Source organism: Pseudorca crassidens, chromosome 16 (genome assembly GCF_039906515.1).
Source record: "Pseudorca crassidens isolate mPseCra1 chromosome 16, mPseCra1.hap1, whole genome shotgun sequence".
Classification (NCBI taxonomy): domain Eukaryota; kingdom Metazoa; phylum Chordata; class Mammalia; order Artiodactyla; family Delphinidae; genus Pseudorca; species Pseudorca crassidens.
In genome coordinates, this window is record NC_090311.1 from 57,716,048 (window position 1) to 57,742,450 (window position 26,403).

The 26,403-nt window shown below is 46.8% G+C and overlaps 2 protein-coding genes across 10 annotated transcripts in view; one reads left to right on the top strand and one right to left on the bottom strand.

Moving 5' to 3' along the window:
* Positions 1-26,403, bottom strand: part of LRMDA (leucine rich melanocyte differentiation associated) — a 1,270,435-nt gene that overhangs the window by 1,236,643 nt on the left and 7,389 nt on the right. For 7 of the 9 annotated variants that reach the window (XR_010935927.1, XR_010935933.1, XR_010935934.1 and 4 more), the window contains exons 5-6: positions 23,364-23,464; positions 22,436-22,610 (exon numbers count right to left, since the gene is read on the bottom strand). The gene's annotated coding sequence lies outside the window, so the exon portion shown is untranslated. Of the gene's footprint in view, positions 1-13,431; positions 21,563-22,435; positions 22,611-23,325; positions 23,465-26,403 lie in introns of those variants that run through there. The other 2 variants (XR_010935931.1, XR_010935928.1) reach the window with 2 other exon arrangements.
* LOC137209162 (actin, cytoplasmic 1-like) lies at positions 10,220-11,458 on the top strand. The gene is given in 2 exon segments (XM_067710437.1): positions 10,220-10,421; positions 10,424-11,458. Coding segments are annotated over 2 exon segments (1,161 nt in total). The 5' UTR covers positions 10,220-10,234; the 3' UTR covers positions 11,398-11,458.

Sequence of the window (26,403 nt, forward strand, 5' to 3'; positions counted from 1 at the left end):
ATGGGACCTAGTTTAACTTAAAAGCTTTTGCACAGAAAAGGAAACCATACACAAAATGAAAAGACAACCCACAAAATGGGAGAAAATATTTGCAAACAATGCAACTGACAAGGGATTAATCTCCAAAATATACAAACAGCTCATGCAGTTCAATTAAAAAAAAAAAAACAATCAAAAAATGGGCAGAAGATCTAAAAAGACATTTCTCCAAAGAAGACATACAGATGGCCAAAAGGCACATGAAAGGATGCTCAACATCACTAATTATCAGAGAAATGCAAATCAAAACTGCAATGAGGTACCACTTCACACCAGTCAGAATGGCCATCATCAGAAAGTCTACAAATAACAAATGCTAGACAGGATGTGGAGAAAAAGGAACACACACACATTGTTGGTGGGAATGTAAATTAGTACAACCACTATGGAGAACAGTATGGAGGTTCTTTTAAAAAATCAAAAATAGAACTACCATATGATTCTGCAATCCTACTCCTAGGCATATATCTGGAGAAAACCATATTTCGAAAAGATACATGCACCCCAATGCTCACTGCAGTGCTATTTACAATAACCAAGACATGGATGCAACCTAAATGTCCTTCGACAGAGGAATGGATAAAGAAGATGTGGTACATATATACAATGGAATATTACACAGCCATAAAAAAGAATGAAATAATGCCATTTGCAGCAACATGGGTGGACCTGTAGATTATCATACTAAGTGAAGTAAGCCAGACAAAGACAAATATCATACAATATTGCTTATATGTGGAATCTAAAAAAAGGATACAAGTGAACTTATTTACAAAACAGAAGTAGACTCACAGACATAGAAAACCAACTTGCAGTTACTAATAGGGAAGAAGGGAGAGGGATAAATTAGGAGTTTGGGATTAAAATATACACACTACCATATATAAAATAGATAACCAACAAGGACCTACTGTATAACACAGGGAACTATACTCAATATCTTGTAATGACCTATAATGGAAAAGAATGTAAAAAAAGAATATATATACTTACGTATACGTATGTAAAAAAATTAGATCAAAATAGATCATGACTTACATGTAAAATCTAAAACTATAAAAATTCTAGTGGGGGAGGGCGTCCACGCTGGGCTCACTGCCCACTGACCAGCAGGGCGGAAGCTGTCAGGGAAGGACGTGGAGAGCCACGGTCACCCGCGCTCAGGTTCAGCAGTCGCTGCCTCGCACCTCCGGGAGTCGGGATCCAGAGGGAGACAGTCTGACCCTGTCCACCCGTGGATGGATGGCTGCCAAAAAGAAAAAAAAAAAGACATTAACACATCCCCTCACCCAGGCTGGCAGTTCCAGGGGATATTTGCAAAACGTATGGCCTTTTTACTTTACTTCCTCGTCTCTAACTCCTTTCTGTGCTATAAAAGAAACTGGCATCCAAACCCCGATAAGGTGGTTTATCAGAGACACTAGTCTGCCATCTTCTCGGTCTGCCGGTACTGACTTCTTTTCTCTCTTATTCTCTACCTTGCTAAGGAGAGATGAGAAACTAGGGCTTCCTGTACAGTGTGAATTCCAGAGAATCCTGGAGTTTTCCATAAATACACTCCTCCAAGGCTATCAAGTGATATGTTTTGCTTTCCAGTTTGGTGTGATTGTGGTGAAATGCCTACTGTTTTGTTTTATTACATCACCTACTCCATTCCTTCCCTAAAATGTGACAATTAAAAGGTGGAGCCCCAAAGAAAAAAAAAATTCTAGAAATTTTTGTCACTTTGGGTAGGCAAAAATTTCTTAGATATGACATTGAAAGCATATACATAAAGAAAAAAATAATAAATAGGACTTCAACAAAGTTAAATTTTTCTACTCTTCAAAAGATACTGTTAAGAGAATAAAAAGACAAGTCATAGATTGGGAGAAATGTTTACAAATCACATATGATAGAGGTCTTATATCCAGAACATACAAAGAACTCTCAAAACTCAATAAGAAAACAAACAGCCTAATAAAAAAATAATCAGCAAAAGATTTGAACACTTTCCCAAAGAAGTGAAAAATAATGAGAAATGAGAAATAATGGTCAATAGGGAAATGCAAATTAAAACCACAATGAGACACCACTACACACCTATTAAAATAGTTCAAATAAAAAAGATTTGTCATACCAAGTGTTGGTGAGGATATGAAGGAACAGAAACTCTCGTACATTGCTACTAGGAATGTAAATTGGTATGACCACTTTGGAAAACAGTTTGACAGTCTCTTTAGAAAGTTAAATATACACCTAGCATATCCAGCCCACTCCCAGATATCTGCCCAAGAGAAATGAAAGCATAGGTCCATATAAAGACTTGTAGACAAACATTTATAGCAGCTTTATTTGTAATAGTCAAACCTGGAAAATAGTCAAATATCCATCAACAAATGAATGGACAAACAAGTGCTGTGTTAAAAGAACAAAGTACCAAAGAGATATATACCCATGTTCATTGCAGCATTACTCACAATAGCAAAAAGGCAGAAGCAACCCAAGTGTCCATTGATGGATGAATGGATAAAAAAAAATGTGGTATATACATGCAATGGAATATTATTCAGCCTTTAAAAAGGAAGGAAATTCTGATGTGTGCTACAACATGGATAAACACTGGGGACATTATGCTAAGTAAAATAAATCAGTCACACACACACACACACACACAATACTGTATGATTCCATTGATATGAGGTACAAAGAGCTGTCAGATTCACAGAGACAGAGTGTAGAATGGTAGTTGCAGGGGCTGGGGAGACGGGTGAATGGAGAGGTACTGTTTAGTGGGGACTGAGTTTCAGTTTTGCAAGATAAAGAGTTCCGTCGATAGATGGTGGTGATGGTTGCACATCAGTGTGAATGTACTTAACACTATTGAACTGTACACTTAAAAATGACTAAGATGGTAAATTTTATGTGTATTTTACCACAATTAAAATTTAACTTTTTTTTCAGTGCCAAGAAAAGGAAGAGATTCCTTATACCTTGAAAGAATCCTAGAAAGCTTCCTGGAGGAAATGTCATTTGAGTTAGACCCAGGAAGGAGAGTAGGATTTACCTAGAAAAGAGGAATTGGCCATCCCAGGCAAAGGACAGCTCAAACAAAGGAAGGGGGCTGGAGTGGGCTGAAGGGTGTGGGGTCAGAGAGCCAGCAGCCAGGAACCTGGGGTTGGAGGGATGAGGTTGAAAAGTAAGACGGGACCCACCCCACGAGGGCCTCCCAGCCTCTGTTAGAGAAGAGAGACATTTGTAAACATCAGCTCTGAACAAGCCAGACCCACAGCACCATGGCTCCATCAAGACGGCCATTCGGAAGGAAAAGACTTGGGGTCGGCTCTGGATAGTCGTCGAAAAATAAACATGTCCCTGGACATTCAGGAAACGCTCTGCGAGGCTGTGTCCAGGCAGGGCTGTTTGCTTATTTGTGACTTTCCTGCTTTCCATCACCCTGTCAGCGGCCACCCTGCCCCCATCCTGACCCTGACACCCGGCTGGCCGGGCCTCTGCCATTGGCTTCAGAAGAAAACTGGTCCCTAGGAGGGGAAGGAAGGCAGGAGGGGCAGCAGGAGCGCACGTGTAGGGTCAGCAGTAAGTGTGTGTGTCAGAGTGCATTTGCACACAAACTGGTAGCACTGTGAGTGGCACAATGTGTGTGTGTACATGCATATGTGTCACACCAGAGTAGATGGGGGCCTGGGTGAAGCAGTGTGGACTCTAGGCCCAGATGGGCTGGGTTCAAATCCAACTCAGGCAAGTGACTTAGTCTCTTTGTGCCTCAGTTTCTACATCTGTTAAATGGGAAAAATAATATTACCTACCTTACAAGGTTGTGGTAATGACTGAAACCAATTCATGAGTGAAAAGCACTTGATCAAATGGTGCCAGTACACAGGAAGTACCTAATAAGTGCTAGCAAGTATTATTCAAAAATAGACGTGTGTGTGTGTGTGTGTGCGTGCGTGTGTGCGCGCGCGCGCGCGCACCAGTGCGTGTCGATATGGGTTCTGAGTATGGAAACGTGTGCAGCTTTGCAGTGAATGGGCATGAGTGCCCTTGAGGGCGCACATGCTAGGATTCGGGGAAAAGCAGCCACACCCAGTCAGGGGCTGGTCCCCTGGGTACTGCTTCCCAGCCTGGCCCCCAGCTCTGAAGAGCCTGGAACCAGCCTCCCCATGGAGGCAAGCAAGGCCTTTGGGCAGCTCCCTTCTCCACAGCCCCCTGCCCTGGGGAGCAGCTCCCACGCTGCGCTGCCTTCTTCCTGCCTTGAGCTGCTCAAGCCTCCTTTGTCTTTCCACTTCCTCAGGCTGCAGGAGTGAGGGTATTTCTTTTCTATCAAAGGCCACTGGCCCTAAAAAGGAATCAAGCAAGGGTCAGCTACAAAGTCAACTTAATCTGGGGGCTGTTTTTCCTTAAAAATACCGAAGGATCTCAACTCTTCTGCTTTTTAAATCAAGAACAATAAGTAGCACCAATTCTAAAAAGAAAAGTCCTCAACTTTATATTATATGAAATTGCTTTATAAAGGGTAAATCACTTTACAGATGTGAGGAATTCTTCTCTTTTAGAGGCACAGCACAACCCACCAGCGCAGTGGAGGAACTAGTAAGAGGGGGAAGAGAGACAGAGAAGAAAACCCCTGATCCTGGCTGGAGCTGAGAAGTTCAACCGGGATGAGAACTTCAGATCTAGCCTTCAGCGTGAATCTAACCAGTGTTGGTCTAACCACGGCTATCTGTTCTTGAACTGCTCTAACTCTCAAACCTTTAGAGGCTAAATTCTAGATGGAAACAGTGGGCTTTGGAATCAGGCTGGCCTGGATTCAAATCCCAGCTCTGCTGTCACCAATAGGGCCACCACGTTAAACACCATGTGTCGGCAATTGTGTAACCCAGGGACCTACTTACCAGGTTTGTGAGTTGGGTTGTAGTGGGATAAAGGCTGACCCCCAAAAGGATATGTCTATGTCCTTTCTGAGCACCTGAGAGTATTCCCTTATATGGCAAAAGATGCAACTAAGTTAAGGACCTTAAAAAGAGGAGCTTATCCTGTATTATCCAGGTGGGCCCTAAATCCAATGCCAAGTGCCCTTATGAGAGAGCAGCAGAGGGAGATTCGAGACAGACATGAAGAGGTGATGTGAAGATGGAGGCTGAGATTTGGAGATGGAATAGTGATAGTTCTTTCCTCCTAGAATTTTTTTTGAGGATTAAATAATGAAATGACCATACAGCTAGCTGTGGAACTTGGGGATCCTGTTGTAAGATTTGGGGTGGCAATATTAACCCCTCAGTTGTGCCCCAGGAGACACAGAGTGAGCAAGATACAGGATCAGCAACACAGTGAGAATTTGGAGATTTATGTCTTGGAGGTCTCAAAAGCTAATTCTCTGCTGTCCCCACCTCCTGGCAACAGTCTAAAGCTACCCAGTTTCCTTGTCTCTAATTATCCACCAATATCTATTCTCCCTCTTCTTCCTTTTAGTAGCAGCAACTGCTCTCCAGCTAGAGACTTCATTTCCCAGACTCCCTTGCAGCAAAGCCTGACCCTCTAAGTTCTGGCCAATGGGAAGGGACAGGAACTGATGTGTGTCATCAGAAGGAAGCTGCTTGCCCCTCCTCCTTCTTCCCATCCTGAAATCTACAAGGTAGATTGGTAGAGTCTCTTTCACAGCCAGGCAGATGAGGACAACTTCTAGACATATGCTGTCTGACCCTGGAGCCATTAGCCACATGAGCCTAAAGTAATTTAAATTTATTAATTAAGATAAAATAAAATTTAAAGGTCAGTTCCTCAGTCGCTCTAATCACGTTCAAGTGTTCAATATACACATGTGGCCAGTAGCTACTGTACTGGACAGCACAGGTAAAGAACATCTCCATCATCACCAAAAATTCTACTGGACAGCACTGTCATGGAGGATACAGAGCAACAAGACAGAAGGAACCTGGGTCCTTGGACAACTCTGAGGAGCAGAGTCACCCTGCAGCCTCCCCTGCTCCAACTGCCTATCATCTTACATTTTTACAAGAGAGAAATAAATGCTCTATCTTTATCTGTCAGTACAGGCAAACCAACATCCTAATACATACTTCTTAAAAAATCAATCCTTTTTCTATTTAAGTCAGCAGAGGTAGTTTCTGTTGCTTGCAACCAAGAATGTTGACTGTTGCCAAAATGAGTAAAATAAGAAATGTAAAAGAGGGGCTGTTGATGTGGTCTGGGGGAGCACTGAGGGCTTTCTTGAGAAAGTGCTATTTATGCTGAGACCTCGGCCACTTGCTCTGTCCGCACTAATGGGACCAGATTGAGCTCTTTGAGTCATGCAGTGCCCAAGCCAAAATGGTACACAGGATGTAAGAGAGGATGCTCCTCTCCACAAACGTACCTAGGTTTATTCACCCACAGGAAATGGCTGATCCCAATTCTGAGGCAGGGAATGGACAAGATGAGCCATATCATATCAGCCAGGGAGGACTCTTCAAAGACCACTAGGGTGGTGTCAAAAGGACTCGGGAGCCAACTGAAGTGTTCCCATTGGACAAAGATGGGACAAGTAAGACATCAATAATAAAACTAACTGCAGTGGATTGAAATTCACCAAATATGTTTAAATCTATGAGTTCATAATGATACTGAAAGCAAACAAACAAACTCAGGAGAATGATAGGAAACTAACTCGTTCTTTTCAAGACTGGTAGATAAAAGGATAAATCCAGCTTTATCCTGCCTTTCCTATATGAATTGTACCACTGGGAAACCAAATAGTAGATGAGGAGAAGTTTCTCTTTGCAACAAATGCAGAAAGAATAATGATAATTTTTGCAGCCCCTTATGAATTTATGGACCTAGACATTGAGTATCACAAAAAGAAAGACAACCAGATACTATGTGTCTCCTGATGGAATAACATACCACCACCGACATAGCCTTGCCAAAAACAGAAAAAAACAAACAAACAAAAAAACTGAACCTGATCAAACCTCGAGACCCAACTTTCAGTTTACAGGAAATTCAGAGTCCAGAGGAGCTTGCTAAACATACAATGGGAAAATTCAGCCTGTGAGAAACTTTTCTGAACAAAAATCCAGTTTCTTCAACAAACCAACTTCAAGGAAAAAAAAAAAAAAAGAGGAGGAACTTATGGATTAAAAAAAGACTCAGATGGGGCTTCCCTGCTGGCACAGTGGTTGGGAGTCCGCCTGCGAATGCAGGGGCCACAGGTTCGAGCCCTGGTCCGGGAAGATCCCACATGCCGTGGAGCAACTAAGCCCGTGCACCACAACTATTTATCCTGCGCTCTAGAGCCCATGAGCCACAACTACTGAGCCCACATGCCACAACTACTGAAGCCCATGCGCCTAGAGTCCATGCTTCTCAACAAGAGAAGCCACCACAATGAGAAACCCACGCACTGCAACAAAGAGTAGCCCCCACTCGCTGCAACTAGAGAAAGCCTGTGCACAGCAACCAAGACCCAACACAGCCATAAATAAATAAATAAATAAATTTATTAAAATATATATATATCAACTAATCACAGTGTGTGGCCTTATTTAGATCCTGACTCAGACAAACTAAAACTTTTAAAAATAAGACATTAATGGAGCATTTGGAAATCTGGATAATAACTGGATATTTGATGATCTTAAGGAATTACTATTAATTCTTTTAGGTATAATAATGTTATTTTCAGATGAAATATGATGTGTGGGATTTGCTTCAATATAAGCTGGAAAGGGCAGAAGTGAACGGGGATGTGACTGAAAAAAAAAAATGGCCATGAGTTGATAATTGTTGATGTCGGATGATGGGTACGCAGGAGTTCATTATACTATTCTCTTTTGGGATATTTAAAACGTTCCATTTGACATTTTCTTAACGAATCCTTTGGTATCTTCATCTGTTTGAAATTTTCTAAAAGTATATTAAAAAAAATAATTTGCTACACACAAAATCCCAGGACACAAACCAGAACAACAGGACTGAGGCAGATTTTCGTCTCTGCTGCCTTCTCTGCCCCACGCAGAGCCACCAGCCAGCCCACCGGTCCCAAGCCTGTCCCATGATGATTTTTATCTCAGGGACCTCAATAGCCTTCCCTGCCACTGGGTCTTTTTGGTGTTGTTTTAATAATTACTTTATTGAGATACAACTCACACATCCCACAATTCATCCGTTGTAAGTGTTCAATTCAATGGTTTTTGGTCAAGTCACAAAAATGTACAACCATTGCCAAGTTAGTTTCAGAACATTCACAGCATTTCACGTACACGCTCCCAGAGCTCTGAATACCTTCAAGTCTTGGTCCTTCCTCTCCCAGAAGGTTTCTGCAACTTTCATGCCAGTTTTCCTGCCATGATGCCAGTTCTCTGTCTCATTTATCCCCCGACACACACACAGTAAGTGTCACGTCACTGGCCGCCCCACCACAGAATGGTGGCCTTCCAAGCCCAGGCTCAGCATGAGAAGAGACCTGGAGGCATGAAGCTGCGAGCACTTAGGGTCAACAGGAGACCTGAAGTCATTCAGAGGTGAAAGAGGAAGCAGAGGATGGAGAAATCCAGGCGGGGCTGAGGAGACTGCACCCGAGTGGACCCCTAGCACTGCACGGGATGCAGGTGCCCCTGCCCAGAAGGAGGGGCGCCTCCCCCTCTGCCCTCCTCCCAGGCGGAAAAGCCATCACCACCCCTTTCCTGTCCTCCCGCCCCACTCCTGAGGCCTGCAAATCACACGAGCCACTAAGCCCGTCCAGTCACACCTTTCAAAGCAGTAGTTTCCTTTATTCAAAGACAAGAGACGTTTCCACTGGGAGCAGACAGGCCAGAAGCCCTTTCTCCTTCCTGTTCTCCCTTCCCAGGGAATCAATCTTCTTAAACCTTATTCTCCCAGAGACCATCTGGATGAAAACTGCTCAGGAAATTCAGTCGGGTACTAAGCCCAGTGCTCTCATCCATCTTGCCCTGTCACAGCCCAGCACTTCGGCCTTAAAGAATCCTTACAGCTCGGGCTGCCATGGGCCTCCTGGCCACAGGAGCAAGCCCTGCCTGCACGCAGAGCCACACCTTCCAGACATCTCAGGAACTGTAAACCACCTTGCAGTTTTCTCCAGCTCTCACCCTCTCTCTGGACCCTTGGTCCCACTCTGCAGTGCCACCCAATTGTAATGTCCAGAGAAGTAATGTGGTACAGCGGGAAAAGTTCACAGAGGCACAGGGCTGGAAGCTTTCTCTGCTGTGTGACTTTGGCCAAGTGACCTGACCTCTCTGAGTCTCAGTATTCCCATCAGTAAAACTATGGTTAATAACGCCCACCTTGGGGAACTGTGGTAGGGTTCAAATGAGATAATGGACTTTAAAATCACTTTCCTCCTCATTTATTCTGCTCTGGCTTTCTTGCTTTTTTCCCAGACTCTCCAACCATCCTCCCACCTCAGGGCCTTTGCCCTTGCTATTCTCTATACCTGGAAAGTCTCTTCCTGAATATCTATATGCATAGCTCACTTCCTTCCGGTCTCAGCTCAAAATGTTACCACAGGGCTTCCCTGGTGGCACAGTGGTTAAGAATCTGCCTGCCAATGCAGGGGACATGGGTTCGAGCCCTGGTCCAGGAGGATCCCACATGCCACGGAGCAATTAATCCCGTGAGCCACACCTACTGAGCCTGCGCCCTAGAGCCCACGAGCCACAACTACGAGCCCGCGTACTGCAACTACTGAAGCCCGCACACCTAGAGCCCATGGTCTGCAACAAGAGAAGCCACCGCAACGAGAAGCCCACACACTGCAAGGAAGAGTAGCTCCCGCTCACCGCAACTAGAGGAAGCCCCTGCGCCGCAACGGAGACCCAACGCAGCCAAAAATAAATAAATAAATAAAATTACATATTAAAAAAATGTTACCGGGCTTCCCTAGTGGCGCAGTGGTTGAGAGTCCGCCTGCCGATGCAGGGGACAGGGGTTCGTACCCCGGTTTGGGGGGATCCCGCATGCCGCGGAGCGGCTGGGCCCGTGGGCCATGGCCGCTGAGCCTGCGCGTCCGGAGTCTGTGCTCCGCAACGGGAGAGGCCACAACAGTGAGAGGCCCGCACACCGCAAAAAAAAAAAAAAAAAAAAAAGTTACCATGTCAGAGAGGCCTTCCTAAACCAGCCTATCTAAAACAGACACCAGGGAAGTGGGTAGGGCGAGGGCGGCCCACCCGACCCCCGGCTCATGGTCCTGTTCTCCCCACAGTTCACCATGGATGACGATATTGCTGCACTCCTGGAAGACAACGGCTCTGGCATGTGCAAGGCCAGCTTCGCGGGCGACGACGCTCCCCGGACTGTCTTCCCCTCCATCGTGGGGGAACCCCGGCACCAGGGCATGATGGTGAGCATGAGCCAGAAAGACTCCTATGTGATGAGGCCCAGAGCAAGAGAGGCATCCTGACCCTCAAGTACACCACCGAGCAGGGCATCGTCACCAACTGGGAGGACACGGAGAAGATACGGCACCACACCTTCTACAAAGAGCTGCGTGTGGCCCCCGAGGAGCACCCCGTGCTCCTGACTGAGGCCCCCCTGAACCTCAAGGCCAACCGTGAGAAGATGGCCCAGATCATGTTCAAGACCTTCAACACCCTAGCCATGTACGTGGCCATCCAGGCTGTGCTATCCCTGTACACCTCTGGCCGCACCACTGGCATCGTGATGGACTCCAGTGACAGGGTCACCCACACGGTGCCCATCTACTAGGGGTACGCCCTCCCCCACGCCATCCTGCATCTGGACCTGGCTGGCGGGGACCTGATGCACTACCTCATGAAGATCCTCACGGAGCATGGCTACAGCTTCACCAACACGGCCGAGCGGGAAATCGTTCATGACATCAAGGAGAAGTTGTGCTACATCGCCCTGGACTTCAAGCAGGAGATGGCCACCGCGGCTTCCAGCTCCTCCCTGGAGAACAGCTGCGAGCTGCCCAATGGGCAGGTCATCACCATTGGCAATGGGCGGTTCCACTGCCCTGAGGGTCTCTTCCAGCCTTCCTTCCTGGGCATGGAATCCTGTGACATCCACGAAACTACCTTCAATTCCATCATGAAGTGTGACGTCGACATCTGCAAGGACCTCTATGCCAACACGGTGCTGTCTGGCGGGACCACCACATACCCAGGCATCGCCGACAGGATGCAGAAGGAGGTCACCGCCCTGGCTCCCAGCACAATGAAGATCAAGATCACTATTGCCCCTGAGTGCGAGTACTCCGTGTGGATCGGCGGCCCCATCCTGGCCTCGCTGTCCACCTTCCAGCAGATGTGGATCAGCAAGCAGGAGTACACTGAGTCTGGCGCCTCCATCGTCCACCGCAAATGCTTCCAGGTGGGCTGTTAGTTGCGTTACACCCTTTTCTTGACAAAACCTAACTCGTGCAGAAAACGAGATGAGACTGGCATGGCTTTATCTGGTGTGTTTTTTTTGGTCTTTTTTGATTTGTGTGTGTGTGTGTGTGTGTGTGTGTGTGTGTGTGTGTGTGTGTGTGTGTGTGTGCTTGACTCAGGATTTAAAAACTGGAACGGTGAAGGTGGCAGCAGTTGGTTGGATGGAGCATCCCCAAAGTTCTACAAGGTAGCCGAGGGCTTTTTGCGGAACGCGGGCCTCTCACTGTTGTGGCCTCTCCCGTTGCGGAGCACAGGCTCCGGACACGCAGGCTCAGCGGCCATGGCTCACGGGCCCAGCCGCTCCGTGCTATGTGGGATCTTCCCGGACCTGGGCATGAACCCCGTGTCCCGTGCATCGGCAAGCGGACTCTCAAGCACTGAGCCACCAGGGAAGCCCTCATTAGGCATTTCTATTCTCACTTTACAGAGAAGGAAAGAAGTTCAGAGAGGGTAGTAACCAGCCCAAAGCCACCCAGCTGGGAAGAATCAGATCGAAACTGGACCCAAATCTGCTGGTTGTAAAGCCCTATTTTAACCACCATCTAGAGGATGCACGTAAGCCCCCAGCATGCAGCCAGGCACACAGATTCCCAATTTGTGAATTTTCTTCTCCTTCCTTGAGCTTCAGGTCTAGAAACAGATGAGCCCAGCTATGGGGGCTGAAGGGACAGGAAGCCAGGTGGCCCTTGGGCTGGGCTGAAGCAGCAGCAACAGCCCTCACCTCACTCCCGGCCAAGCACAAGCAGCCCGGGCTGGCTTCCTGCTCCCCACAGTTTGCAAGAAACCCCTTCCGAACACCTCCTCCCCGGCCCGGGCAGGCTGGGGTCATCCCTGCAGAGGAAGTTCAGCCAGGTCAGGCCTACCCCTTTCCCACAGCCCCTCCATGGCTTTTCCACTCACCTCTGGGCTGAGAATCCCCCAAGGCCCCCCACCCAGGGCCTGTAGGGTTATGCTGCCATTGGCGTTGCTCCCTTGATAGGGGACAGCCTAATTCATGTCTGACCCACGCCAATAAATCAGGGAGGGGTGCGGGGGTGGGGACATTCATAAATCTATATCAAACAGCCCCCAAATTATGACAGATGACATGGCAGTCATAAAATTGCACAAGCAAAACTCACCAAGTCATTAATTTCATGGCCGTAGAAAATAAACAGACACATTTTTTCGCGGCCCTAATAAATTTTTAAAAACTCAAAGAATGGTCCATCTGCTTCGAATAATTTTTAATTTCCTATTCTGTCTCATTCCCATTAGCTATTCCACTGAGATATTTGCTAAATTCTTTCATTTACCTCCTCCCATCTGTATTCAATTACCCTATTCCCAAATAGAGTGAGTTTTTGTTTCTCCTAAGCATGGGACAAAATACCCCTGCCTGTACCTTAAAGCAAATGTTATGTGTGTTTTATTATCTGTTAGACCGTACGAGTCATTCTAACTCGATTGCCTGTGCGGAAAGTCTTGGAGAGCAATCTGATTTTGATGTTTTCTGGCTTGGGTGGAAAACACCTGCCCGATTCTCAAAGCTAATCTATTAACGTGGTAAATGCTGTAGCAGATGTTCCTGAGTGAGCGAGGGGCCGCAATGGGCTGTGACCAGACCCAGAGTATCGGGCACAGAGTGGAGATCAGAGGCCAGCAACACCACTGGGGGCCGAGCTGTCACATTTTCCGGCCGGCCCCCAGGCTCTGGCTGCCTGGTGACTCCCTACCGCCTCCCAGGGCTCTCAGCAGCCACTCGAGATGGAAGGACATTTCAAGGTCATCTGGTCCACCCCCAGCAGGCCCGTGTTTTTTTTTTAGGCCCATGTTTTTTATAGAAGGAAGACTGAGGCCCAGAGAGGAGGTGTGATTGCCCAAAGTCACACAGCATACTGAAAAAGGAGAACATCCTTAGCGTCTCTAGTGGGTGCAAGGAGCTGAGACGGGAAGAGGAGGGGAATTCTGTGAGCAACTTTCCCACCAGTGCCTTCCACCTGGGGAAACAACATCACTTAGGTCTTTTCTGTCTATCAGTCTTCGCAAGTCATCTTTCCTGATCCTGCAGGAGCAGTGACAGATGCAGAGAGTAGGAAGTGAGCTGAGGGGCTAAAGCCTTGCTCGGGGGTGGGTTGGTTTCAACACAGTGGAACCTGCAAAGCCCCAGGAACGTGGAAGTCCAGGCCAAGCTGCAGATCTGGGAAGGAGCTGGGGTCTCCAAAGCCTCACACAGCATAATCCAGGTAGCTGCACTATGGGGGCCCACATCCCTGCAGCCCTCATTATTTCCACGCATGCTGGTGGCTTCTTACTATGGGTAGTTTCTCTGCTGCCTGAGAGCTTTCTCTGGCCTAGGATTCGGGAGACCCTCAGGACAGGCCAGAAGTGCAGGGATTTGACACCTTCAGAAGCAGCCTTAACGATGATTGGGAGTTGGTGTATATATCCCCCCCACCTTCTCCCCTCTTGGATGGGACAATTCTGAGACAAATCTATACCAGTGATTCTCAACCAGGTACAATTTTGCACCCCCAGGGGACATGGAGCAATATCTGGAGACATTTTGGTTGGATGGTTGCTACTGGCATCTGGTAGAGGCCAGGAGGCTGCTGAACATCCAACAACACCCAGGACAGCACCCCACAACCAATAATTATTCAGTCCAAAATGTCAATAGTACTGAGGTTGAGAAACCCTGTTCTCTACGCTCTCACAGAGGTCCTCAATGGGATTGAGCCCCAGATGCCCATAGCAATGACCTGCTCATTTAGACACACACTCCTGACTTCTCTCCCCTCCTTGGACACCTTCCTCACTCCCCTTCCAGAACTTCCTGAGACCACCTCCCACAAAACTACTTTCACGCGAATCCTCGCCTCAAGGTCTGCTTCTTGGGGGACCCAACCTAAGATCATCCATTACTACAGTCATGAGGACAACCTTGGAAAGGTCTTGAAGAGTTGGGTTCCTATTTCAGTCATTTACACACTTACTGCACACATTCAGTCCCAGGGATACCCACACTGAACGTAGCTTCTTGAGGACACGTACATGGGGGCACACCAGACCAGCTTGGTCAGGAACGTCCTTTGGCCTTACTCTCGTGGACCAGCTGATTGGAGATACGCTCACTTCGCAAAGAGATGTGAGACTTGAATACAGATTCAATGCAATCCCTGTCAGAATCCCAGCTACTTCTTTGTAAAACTGGCAGGCTGATTCTAAAATTTACATGGAATTACAAGGGACCAGGAATAGCCAAAACAATCTTGAAAAAGAAGAATGAAGTAGGATGACCCACACTTCCCGATTTCAAAATTTGCTACAAAGCAACAGTAATCAAGATAGTGTGGTACTGGCACTAGGATAGATATATAGATCAGTGAACTAAAATTGAAAGTACAGATATACCCATATATCTATGGTCAACTGACTTCTGACAAGGGTGTAAAGACCATTCAATGGAGAAAAGATAGTCTTTTCAACAAATGATGCCAGGACAACTGGATATCCACATGCAAAAGAATGAAGTTGAACCCCACCTCACACCATACACAAAAATTAACTCAAAATGGATCAAAGACCTAAATGTAAGAGTTAAAACTATAAAACTCTTACAAGAAAACATAGGGTTAAATCTTCGTGATCTTGGATTTGGCAAAGTATTCTTAGATATGACCCTAAAAGCATGAGAAAAAAGAGAAAAAAAAATGATAAATTGAACTTAAAATTGAAAACTTTGGTGCTTCTATGGACACCATCAATAAAGTGAAAAGACAACCCACAGAATGGGAAAAAAATATTTTCAAGTCATATATCTGATAAGGGACTTACATTATTAGGTATCCATGAATTTAGAACTACTATTTTCTCCTGATAAATTTAAATTTCATACATTGACCCTCTATATCTCTAATGATGCCTTTTTGCCTTAAATTCTATTTTGTGTGATAGTAATATAACTATGCTAATTTTCTTTTGGTTAGCATTTTTCTGATTTTTTTTTCACTGTTTTACTTACAATTTTTTATCGCTTTTAGACGTGTCTCATGTAAGCAGCATTTGGCTATTCTTTTTTCAATCCAATCTGAGAGTATATAATTTTAACTGGAGAGTTCAGTCTATTTATATTTATAGAGCTTACAAAATATATTTGACTTTATTTCTAGGATCTTGTTTTTGTTTTGTTTTTATTTTAATTTGTCCTGCTTCCTAAGGATTTATTTTCATCTTCTTTGTTGCATTGTTTTGAAGTTTTTTACTCATCCCATTTCTCCCCCTTCTACTGTGTAGAGGATAGGTATTCTATTATTTTTTTTTTATTGGTGACTTAGTATTTTGAAATTATTACCTAACTTAACTTAGTCTAAAGTTAATCAATATCTTACCCTTCTCCTGAACAATGCAAAGTGCTTTGAAAGCTTTAATTCCATTTATTATACTTACGGTCCAGGATTTTAGTTCCATCTCCTGTTTAACCCCACAGAATAGACATTGTTTTGGACAATCAGTGTGTTTGTTTAGATTTACCCATATTTTTATTATTTTCTCAATTCATCATCACTTCTGGTATCTGAGACGTTTTTCCTCAGATCATTTTTCTTCTCAAGCTCATTCTTCAGAAACTCCTTGAATGGGGGTCTGTTGTTTATAAATTCTCTCAGTTATAGTAAACGGACATACCTTTTATTGAGTTTCATTTTATTGTGCTTCGTTACTGTGTTTTTTTTACAAATTGAAGGTTTGTGTCAACCCTGCATCAAGCAAGTCTATCTGCGCCATTTTTCCAACAGCATTTGCTCACTTCATTGCTCTGTGTCACATTTTGGTAATTCTCACAATATTTTAAACTTTTTCACTGTTATTATATTTGCTATGGTTATCTGTGATCAGTGATCTCTGATGTTACTACTACAACTCATTGGAAGGCTCAGAAGATGGTTAGCATTTTTTAGCAATAAATATTTTTAAATTAATAAATTTAATAAATTATGTACACTTTTTTGACATAATGCTATTACACACTTGACAGAACATAGTATAGTGTAAACATAACTTTTTTTTTTTTTTTTTTTTTTGGCCACGACACACAGCTTGTGGGATCTTAGTTGCCCAACCAGCGATTGAACCTGGGCCCTCATCAGTGAAAGTGCCGAGTCCTAACCACTGGACCGCCAGGGAATTCCCAAAACATAACTTTTATATGCACTGGGAAACAAAAATCTTTCTGTGACTTTCTTTAATGCAATATTCGCTTTATCGTAGTGGCCTGGAACTGAACCTGCAACATCTCCAAGGTATGCCTGTAAGTGAAAATGTCCTTATTTCTACCCTTATTCTTATTTTTTGCATTTTTATTGAGATATGATTCACATACTATAAAATTCACCCTTTGAAAGTGTACAATTCAGTGGTTTTAGTGTACTTATAAGATTTAACAAACATCGCCACCATCTAATTCCAGAACTTATCATCACCCAAAAAGAAAGCCCATGCCCGTTAGCTGTCACTCCACATTCCCCTCCAGCCTCTGGCAACCACGAATCTACCTTCCATCTCTATCGATATGCCTATGTTTTCAAGGTTCATCCATGTTGTTGCATGGATCAGAACTTCATTCCTTTTTATGGCAAGTAACACTCTACTGTATGGATATACCACATTTTGTTTATCCATTCATAAGTTGGTGGATATTTAGGTTGTTTCCACTTTTTCACTATTATAAATAATGCTGCAATAAACATTTGTGTACAAGTTTTTGTATGAATATACGTTTTCAATTTTCTTTAGCACATACTTAGGATCTACATTTATCCTTAAAAGATAAATTATCTTTTAAGAAATTATTTCAGTCTTATTAGGGGCTGGGGTATACAGTCCCTAGTTGGTGTGAATTTTAAAAGCCCTTTAAAGTCATCATTATTCTGTTTTTCATTGTTACTATTCATACTATTATAACTAGTCACCATTAGTCTAATTTCTTCTAATTAGAGAAGTTGTGAACAACAAAGTTTTTTCCTGTTGGGTATTTTTAAGATCTTCTACTTCTCTTTTATTTTTTTCTATTTGTCTTTGATATTCTTTAATTTGATTATGACGTATCTGTGTATGGACTTCTTTTTATTTACCCTTTTTGGGATTCACTGGAATTCCTGAATCTGAAGATTCATATTTTTTAATAATCATAGAAAATTCTCAGCTGCTATCTCTTTGAATAATACCTCTCCCATTATTCCTATAATCACTTTCCAAATATCTGATTAGACATATATTAGAGCTTTTCACTGCACTCTCCATGTCTCTTAACCTCTTCTTCATAGTTTCATTTTTCTTTCTGTACTGCATTATGTATAATTTTTCAAATCTATCTTCCTGTTTACTAATTCCCTCTCCAGCAGTGTCTATTCTATTTAACTGTTCCATTGAGTTTTAAATTTTGTATGTGATATATTTAAATTCCTAGAACCTCTGTCTGGTTCTTTTTCAAATCTTCCTGGTCATGTTTATCATCCCTTGCTTCATCCTTGTCTTTCTTGTGCCACAGAAGCTCAAGGTGTGGAAGTTGTAGGCTGCCCAACAAGGTAGAAGTCCTCAGGGTGTCCAGCAGTCTTTACTTCCCTGGACTGATGTTTCCAATTTGTTCCTGGCCTCTTATGATTCCCTTATTTGCTTACAGGCTCTTCCATTAACAGAAAAGAATTTCAAATTTCAAAAATATTTTTTTTCTAGCATCCTTAGATGTTCTGTAGCTGATATATTTATACACCTTTCATCATCATATAGATTTTAAGTCCCTTTGTTCCTTTTCCAACATCCATGCTTTCAGAGACTAACTATTAAGCACCTACTATGTGCCAAGAACTGTGCTGGGGATTCAGGAGAGAACAAGACATAGCCTGTCCCTGCTCTTAGGGTTGCTTCCAGTCTATGGAGAAACCAGACACTTAACCAGGCAACTGTAGCCCACAGTTAATCAGTGCTCTGACAGGGTAGGTGTTAGTAAACAAGGCCATGCTGAGATATATGGAGGCCAGGAACACTCTAATAATCATATTGATTCTCTTTAAGTAAATATTCAACATTTATTTAAGGGGGAGGAATACAAAGCAAAACTCAAGCTCTTTTCCCACATTAGAAGGCTTTAGCGAAGCTGTCTGTTTTTATTCAAGCACATGTTGTTGCTGGAACATCCATCTTTTGTGGGGAGGATCCAGACTCGACCCCAAGCTACTTAGAAAATCAATTATCCCAACCACATACAGTAGCCTCCTAGAAGGATGTTCTGGAAAATTACATTTCCACTGATGTTTTAGTTGCTTCCCTAGCCATCCTTTAATTCTCATGTTCTGAGTAACTACTGCTACATAACGAATCACTTCAAAATAGCGGCTTAAAATGATAACGATATGTCATGGGTTGAATTATGTCCCCCCAAAAGATATGTTAAAGTCTTCACCCTCGGTACTTCAGAATGTCATCTTATTTGAGAAATAGGGTCATTGCAGATGTAATTAGTCAAGATGAGATAATAGAGTACAGGTGCCCCTAATTAAATGTGACGGTGTCCTTTATAAGAAGAGGGAGATTTGGACACAGAGACACAGCAAGAACACAATGCGAAGATGGAGGCAGAGGCCAGGGTGATGCACCTACAGGCCAAGGAAAGCCAAGCACTGCCTACAACCACCAGAAGCTAGGAGAAACACAGGGAACAGATTCTCCCTCAGAGCCCTCACAAGGAACAAGCCAATACCTCGATTTTGGACCCTAGCCTCCAGAACTCTGAGAGAATAAATTTTTGTTGTTTTGCCCAGTTTGTGGCCATTTGGTACCTAGGCAGCCCTAGGAAACCCATATATGATCTTGTCTTCCACTCATGAATCCGGAGGTCGCCTGGACTGCAGGCAGCTCTCACTCTGGGTCTGTCATGCATTGCAGGCATTTGGTGGCTGAGACTAGGGTCATCTCAAAGGCTTCCTTATGCACATGTCTGATATCTGGGGCATGGGAGACTCAAACAGCTGGGGATGGATGAGTTGGGGCCCCTCAGGCATCTCTCTCACTCTTTGTGATCCCTGCACAAGGCGGCTTCCGCAGAGATGGACTTCTCACAGGGCAGCTGACAGCTCCCAGAGCAAGTTTCCAAGAGAACCTGGGAGATGCTACCTGGCCTTTTCTAACCAGCCTCAGAAGTCAGAGAACATCGCTTCCATCACATTCTGTTCAAGGAGGCTCGCCCCAGTTCAGGGCGAGGGGACACAGACCCCACCTCCTGATGAGAGGAGGGTCTAAGGATTCAGTCACATTTTTAAGCCACTGCACCAGCTCAGTCAGGGGCACATCAGGCTTGGGGGAGACAGCACTGTCTGCCTCCCTGACAGGCATGAGGAGTTAGCCAGGTGAGCAGGGCATGAGCCAGGGAGAGGAGCCACCCCTCCTGCCCCAGCCCGGAGCTCCCAGCTGATGCTGGAGTACCGCTGCCTTCATCCTGCTCACAGCCTCCAGGCCTGGTGGAGCCCAGGGCTCCCTCATTCAGCTGAGGCTCCCCACCAGGCCCTGGAGGTCAGACTCTGCCCAGAGAGCACCCAAGGCAAAGGCGATCCCTGGGCTCCTTGCTGCCCACCACCCACAGGTGCTTTGTTTTCCTGACAGAGATCCTTCATTTTTTTTTTTTTATGAATACTTTGGTTTTTGAGTTTTATTTTTTTTACAGTAGGTTCTTATTAGTTATCGTATACATATTAGTGTATACATGTCGATCCCAATCTCCCAATTCATCCCCCCTCCACCCCGCCACTCAGAGATCCTTCTTTTCATCCTTAGTCTGGGGCCATTTCTGTCCCTGCCGTCCTCACTAATCTGGGGCAGACAGGAGGCCCCTCAGAGAGGGCTCCCCACAGACACATCAACCCCCGAGGTTTGGGAGCTCAGTCTCGGGGTCTGGAACAGTGACTCTCTCCCCAGCTAACCCCAGCTGTGGCTCCCCAGTTCCCTTCCTTCTGACGGCTCCTTAAAAATCTTCCCCCACCCCACCCTCTTGGTCAGGAGACAAATGTGTTCCTCGTATTGCTGTTAGTCCAGGAGGCCACTTTCCCATCAAGCAAAATACCCAGCCTTCTGATGACTTGAAAGCACCTAGTCTGGGACACACATACACATACACACTAACGCTGCTCCCCTTTCTCCAAAAGGCCACTGATCTCCAGAAGAGGTGAGACAAAGGTTCACCTGAGGTCACATCATCTTCCCTCCACCTTCAGAGCCGCAACCAAACCGTCAGACCAGTCTGGGTGGGGCAGAAGCACCCACTGGCGGAGCGCCTGCTCCGGGTCCGTGCTGAGCCATCCGTCCCTGCCGACCGCCCTGCGAGGCAGGTGCCCCAGTCTACTCCATTACACAGTGAAGAGGCTGCAGCTGCGGCATGGGGGCGGGGGCAGGGTGATGGACTAGCTTGTGTCTGACTTGAGGTTCACTGTCACGTTTACCTCAACGTTTATCTCTAAAACCTGTCCTCCTTCTCTTCTCCCTTCCTCTCGCCCTCCTCCTCCTCGACTTCTGCCTCTCTCTCCCTCTCCTTCCATCCCTCTGTCTGTCTACTTCTGTCTGCGTTCTCTCTCTCTTTCACTGTAACCCACACACAGGAGTCTAGGGCTGCTTAGAGGCTAGAATCACTCCAAAATGGCCTGAGCCTTCCACTCGTCCTTGGTACCAGAATATGGCCACACTTGTTTGGAAAACTCCATGAAGGAATGGACAGTGGCTACCTGTCCAAATACGAAGAAGGGAAGGGAAATATTAATAATAAGCACCTCTTCAGGTGATAGATTCAGGTGACCCAAGGATCCCACCTTAAGAGAGTCTGCCCTGCAGCATGATCATCTAACGTGAAACTCATTCTCATCTCAGATGCTTTTGCATTTTGAAAAAGCCTTCAGAGAAAAGTTCCCAATGGTAGGACTCAAGGGTAGTCCCCAATAGTGGCCTTTTTGCACCACATCAGCCGGTCATTGGCTACAGTCTGCCCAAGTCAGGGAAGGCAGGGTGGGCCGGCCTTCCAGGGGACGCCTCTCGTTTGGCTGAGGGCTCGTCTCCAGCAAAGAGGCAGCTGGGAGTCATTAGCAGCAATCCTCCAGCAGCTGGGGGATGGGGAAACTAGCAAGTTAGAAGGTAAACAAGCAGGTCTCCTCCTCAGAGCCCGGAGGCATCCCCAGCATTCTCAGCCACAGAACACAGTGTGCAGGAGCAGAGGCCCGTCCCCGCCACAACCTCAGTTTCCCGGTTCGTAAAATGGGTATGCAGGACCAAGGGGTCCTTTCCAGCTCTGCATGTCCAAGCTTCTGTGATTCCAGTTCCACCTCGCCCCAAAGTTCCAACCAGGCAGTCCCCTTCAGGTGATGGATTCAGGTGACCCAAGGATCCCACCTTGAGAGAGTCTGCCCTGCAGTGTGATCACCTAACGTGAAACTCATTCTCATCTCAGATGATTTTGCATTTTGAAAAAGCCTTCAGAGAAAAGTCCCCGATGGTAGGACTCCATGCACGTGTGGCGCTAGTTAAGAAAGCAGAAGGCTTCCTGGCACCTCAGGTCATATCACAGACTTTCAGAGCTGGAAGGGACCTGAGAGAGGCTCCCTCAACCCCAGCCATACAAAAGGGGAAACTGAGGCTCAGGGTGGAGAAGTGATTTCCTCACCATCACACAGCAGAGCCAGCGGCAAGAATTCCCGGCCCTGAGCCTTTCTTAGTGCTCTGGGAGGAGTCCTCAGAAAGGAGGGCTCAGACCAGGAAACGCAGCTGCCTCAGGAGGGTTCCCCAGAAGCAGAACCTGAGTCAGAGATTCCCATTCAGATGATTTATGGGGTGGGGGGGAGGCCCTGGGGAGAAAGGGAGTGAGGGAAGCAGGATAGGGAAGGGGTAAAAGCTAAGCCAGAACACGGTTTCAGCTGGGGTCAAGCCGCAGTCCCACCAAGGATATTGGACCCCTAATAGCATCACAGAGTTTGTCCTACCTTGAGGCTTGGGGTGGCCTTTTGCACCACGTCAGCCGGTCGTCAGCCATCGTCTGCCCAGGTCGGGAAAGGAAGGCAGGGTGGGCCGGCCTTCCGGGGGACGCCTCTCGTTTGGCTGAGGGCTCGTCTCCAGCGAAGGGGCAGCTGGGAGTCATTAGCAGCAACCCTTCAGCAGCTGGGGGACGGGGAAAACAGCAGGTTAGAAGGAAAACAAGCAGGGCTCCTCCCCGGAGTCCCCAGGCATCCCCGGTGTCCCCAGCCACAGAATACAGTGTGCAGGAGCAGAGGCCCATCCCTGCCACAACCTCAGCTTCCCGGTTCATAAAATGGGTATGCAGGACCAAGGGGTCCTTTCCAGCTCTGCATGTCCAAGCTTCTGTGATTCCAGTTCCACCTCGCCCCAAAGTCCCAACCAGGCAGTCCCCCTACCCCCAGGCTCCCCACTAGGCAAAGCAGTTTAAGACTCAGTGAGACCAAAGTAGGGTCTCCATTCAGTCAAGCCTGAACCCCACGAGGCAAGTAAAGGCAACAGTTTCTTGGCACGTGTACGTCTCCAGCCTGCAGAGCAGGCCTAGGGAGTCAGTATTTCTTGACATGTAAGTACCGAGACCACACTGGGTTGTCAGTAAATTCATTATCCCATTACGCAGAACTGAATTATTCAGCGCTCTTGAGGCCGCCTCAGGAACGTGCCCCAGCACAGTCAATGCGGCATTAGAGGGATGGATGGAGTCAGGCCCAGGGCATCGTTGGTGCCGGGGTGATGGATCTGGGCCCGGACAGGCTGCCAGGGCTTGCAGGCACAAGGCTGCCTGGCTGGCAGGACCTGGGCACTGGGTGTTCCTGGGGTCTGTAGAGGGGGTTATGCACGTATCCACAGTCCTCCTCACCCTTTAAGAAATCAGCAGAGTATATCTTTGGAGCCCACCTGCTCCAAAGGGCCCAGGGACAGAAGATCCAGGCTCCACCTCTTCCTGGCTGTGTGACCGCCAGAAGGTCATTCACCTCTCTGAGCTTCAGTTTCTTTATCTGTAAAAAACACAGTGATGATGCTGAACGTTCCCAGTATCCATTCTCCCTTTTAAAGATAGAACTGATTTTTTCATTGAACATATAACCCTCTAGAATAAAGACTATTTCCAGGCCAAAGTGTGGTCACGTGACTAAGTGCTGCTCAAAGGGATGCAAGTAGAATATCTTACGAAACTTTCAAGAAGTGTCCTTAAAGGAACGAGGTTAGTTCTATTTTGTCCCTTTCTGCTTCCTAAAAACTGGGTTGAAGGTGTGATGGCTGGAACTCAAGCAGTCATCCTGTTTAATGAGAAGACACCACATGATGAGGATGGCAACACAGCAGAGGAGAAGCCTGAGTCTCAGTTGACCCTGGAGGCTCTGTACAACCTCCAAGTTACATCTGTATAAAATAGAAACCAACTTCTTTTTTGGACTTTTCTGTCTCTCACAGCCAAACTCAACCTTACCTTGTTGGGCAAGTCCAAGGGTGAAATGAGTTATTACAGGAAAAGTGGCCACCTCAGTAGGTATTTCCTCTAGGATATGTCAGTGGTTAAGAACTATAAGCCCTGAAACCAGAGAACCTGGGTTCAAATCCCAACTTTACCACTTATAAGCTGTGCAAATTTAGGAATGTTGCTTAACCTCTCTGTGCTGCAGCTTCTTCACCTGTAAAATGGGGATAAAAATGGTACCTTTCCCCTTACAAGGTGTATGTGAAGATTAAGTGAGTTAATATGAAGTTTAACTGACACACAGTAATTGCTATACTGACACAGTAATTGAAGTGACTGACACACAGTAATTGCTATATAAATATCAGCCGTTAGTATTTCATTTTTGTAGATCTAGGGGGATTCCCTATGTAACTCAGAGACCTGGGTCCCTGTAACATCTCCCAAAGCTCATCTCAGTCTAGATTTTCCCCTCAAAGTGGCTGTGCTCTCAGGGTAGCAACGCCAGAGGTGTTCTGAGTTTCAACCATGACATGAACAGTTTTGCTTGGGGTGGGCGGCAAAGTCTGGGATCCTTGTTTGGAGCCCACAAGAGGGATTGCTCTTTGGAATCCAGGTGAAGTTCTTACTCAGGAAGCGAGAAAGAGAAACAAAAGCCTGAGATGGGCTGTGTACCCTGGGCAGGTGTCTCTCCTCTCTGGGCCTCTGGGGAGTGGATTAAACCAGAGGTTACAGCTCATGCACCAGCAGCTCAAAGACCAATGTGGAATATGAGGGAACCTCTTTGGGTTTGAGGCAGCAGGGAGCGGTGGGGACTGGGGCAAGGGCACATGACCCGTGGGGGATGGGGGGGGAACCACACAGCACCAGCCAACCTGCCCTGCAGCAAAATGGGCCCAGTGGGGGCTTCCCTGGTGGCGCAGTGGTTGAGAGTCCGCCGCCAATGCGGGGGACACAGGTTCGTGCCCTGGTCCGGGAAGATCCCACACGCGGCGGAGCGGCTGGGCCCGTGAGCCATGGCCGCTGAGCCTGCGCGTCCGGAGCCTGTGCTCCGCAACGGGAGAGGCCACAACAGTGAGAGGCCCGTGTACCGCAAAAAAAAAAAAAAAAAGAAATGGGCCCAGTGTTGTCAAATCTGCTGCTCTTTCAAAAGAAATGGAAATCAAATCTGAATTCTTTGCGAAATTTTCTGATTGTTTAGTGTTGGCTCCATTCAAATAAACAAAATACTGATCGAGGCAAACAAAATATGTCCCCAGGCCAGCTCAGGGGCCACCAGAAGTAGACAAGCACTGAGAAGTCTCCCATGCAATGCAATCGGAATCCCTGAGTTCCAGGCTCCATGTCCTGGTGTCTCGGGGGAAAATGGGCATATGCTGAGTGTGGGGATAAAAGAAAGGGGCTTGTCCTCCCCGGGGAGGTAGGCGCCCTGGGCTGAACCCAGGGAAGGTGAGCCTGACCCCTTGCTCCCTCCCCGCTCGGTTCAGGATGGCAGTGAGATGGACAGAGGCAGGAGGTTGCCCTGCGACCTCAGGTGACACTCTGACTCCCAGAGCTCCAAGTTCCTCCTCTGAGAAACAGACTGGGGAATCTTCAGCTCAGGCACAAGGCAGGGGCCCTGGCCCTCCTGCCCCTGCTGAGGCCCTGCCCTGTGGGGATCTCTGCACCCATGGCTTTGGGGACACCCAGGGGCCCTTGGGATCTGTGTGTAGATTGAACGGCTGATCTTGACTCTTCTCTCCCTGACCCATAATAGGGCTACACAGCCACACCCTTTGCCACGTGAGCTCACAGGGCCACCCCGTAGAGAGGGCAGAGTACACATACTTGCCCCCTATGCAGAGCTTGGCCGAGTGATTTGTTGGGGCCGCTGGAACGTGAGCAGACCTGACTGAGGCAGAGGCTTTCAAAGCACCTGTGTGGTTGGCCTCTTGCTCCCATGCTGTCCCCTGGGAAAGAGCACCCCCAGGTAGCTGCTGGTCTCAGAATGATCTGGACCCATAACCCCAAGCAGAAATAGCCCAGCTGATCCACTGACCCAGCAGTGAGAAAAGTAGGTGGTTATTTTGGAAGTTGCTGAGACTTGGGGCTGCCACACAGCAATGTTGCAGCAGAAACCTGACCGCTATGCTGGGAGGTCGTGGGCTTCCCCAACCTGGACCCAGCTTGCTGCACAGAAGCTCCCACCCTGTCTGGTCATCCACTGTCCCAGCAGCCCCTGCACCCCTGGCTCTGATGCAAATAGAGAGACTCTCCTTGGAGTGGGGAGACCCCAGGCTTTGTGCCATACAGAACTGGAGACAGTCCCCACATCCTGCCTATGAGACCCCAGATGTCCCCTGTCTGTAAAGGGGGGGTGATCATGCCTGCCTCACCAGGGACTGGGGAGGCTTGACGAGACACAAGTCTGCAGCAGGGCAAGGGTGGGGTGCACGGTACTGGCATTTCCACTTGTCAGGCGTGGGAGGGATAGGGCATCTCCTGGGAGAAAACTGACCC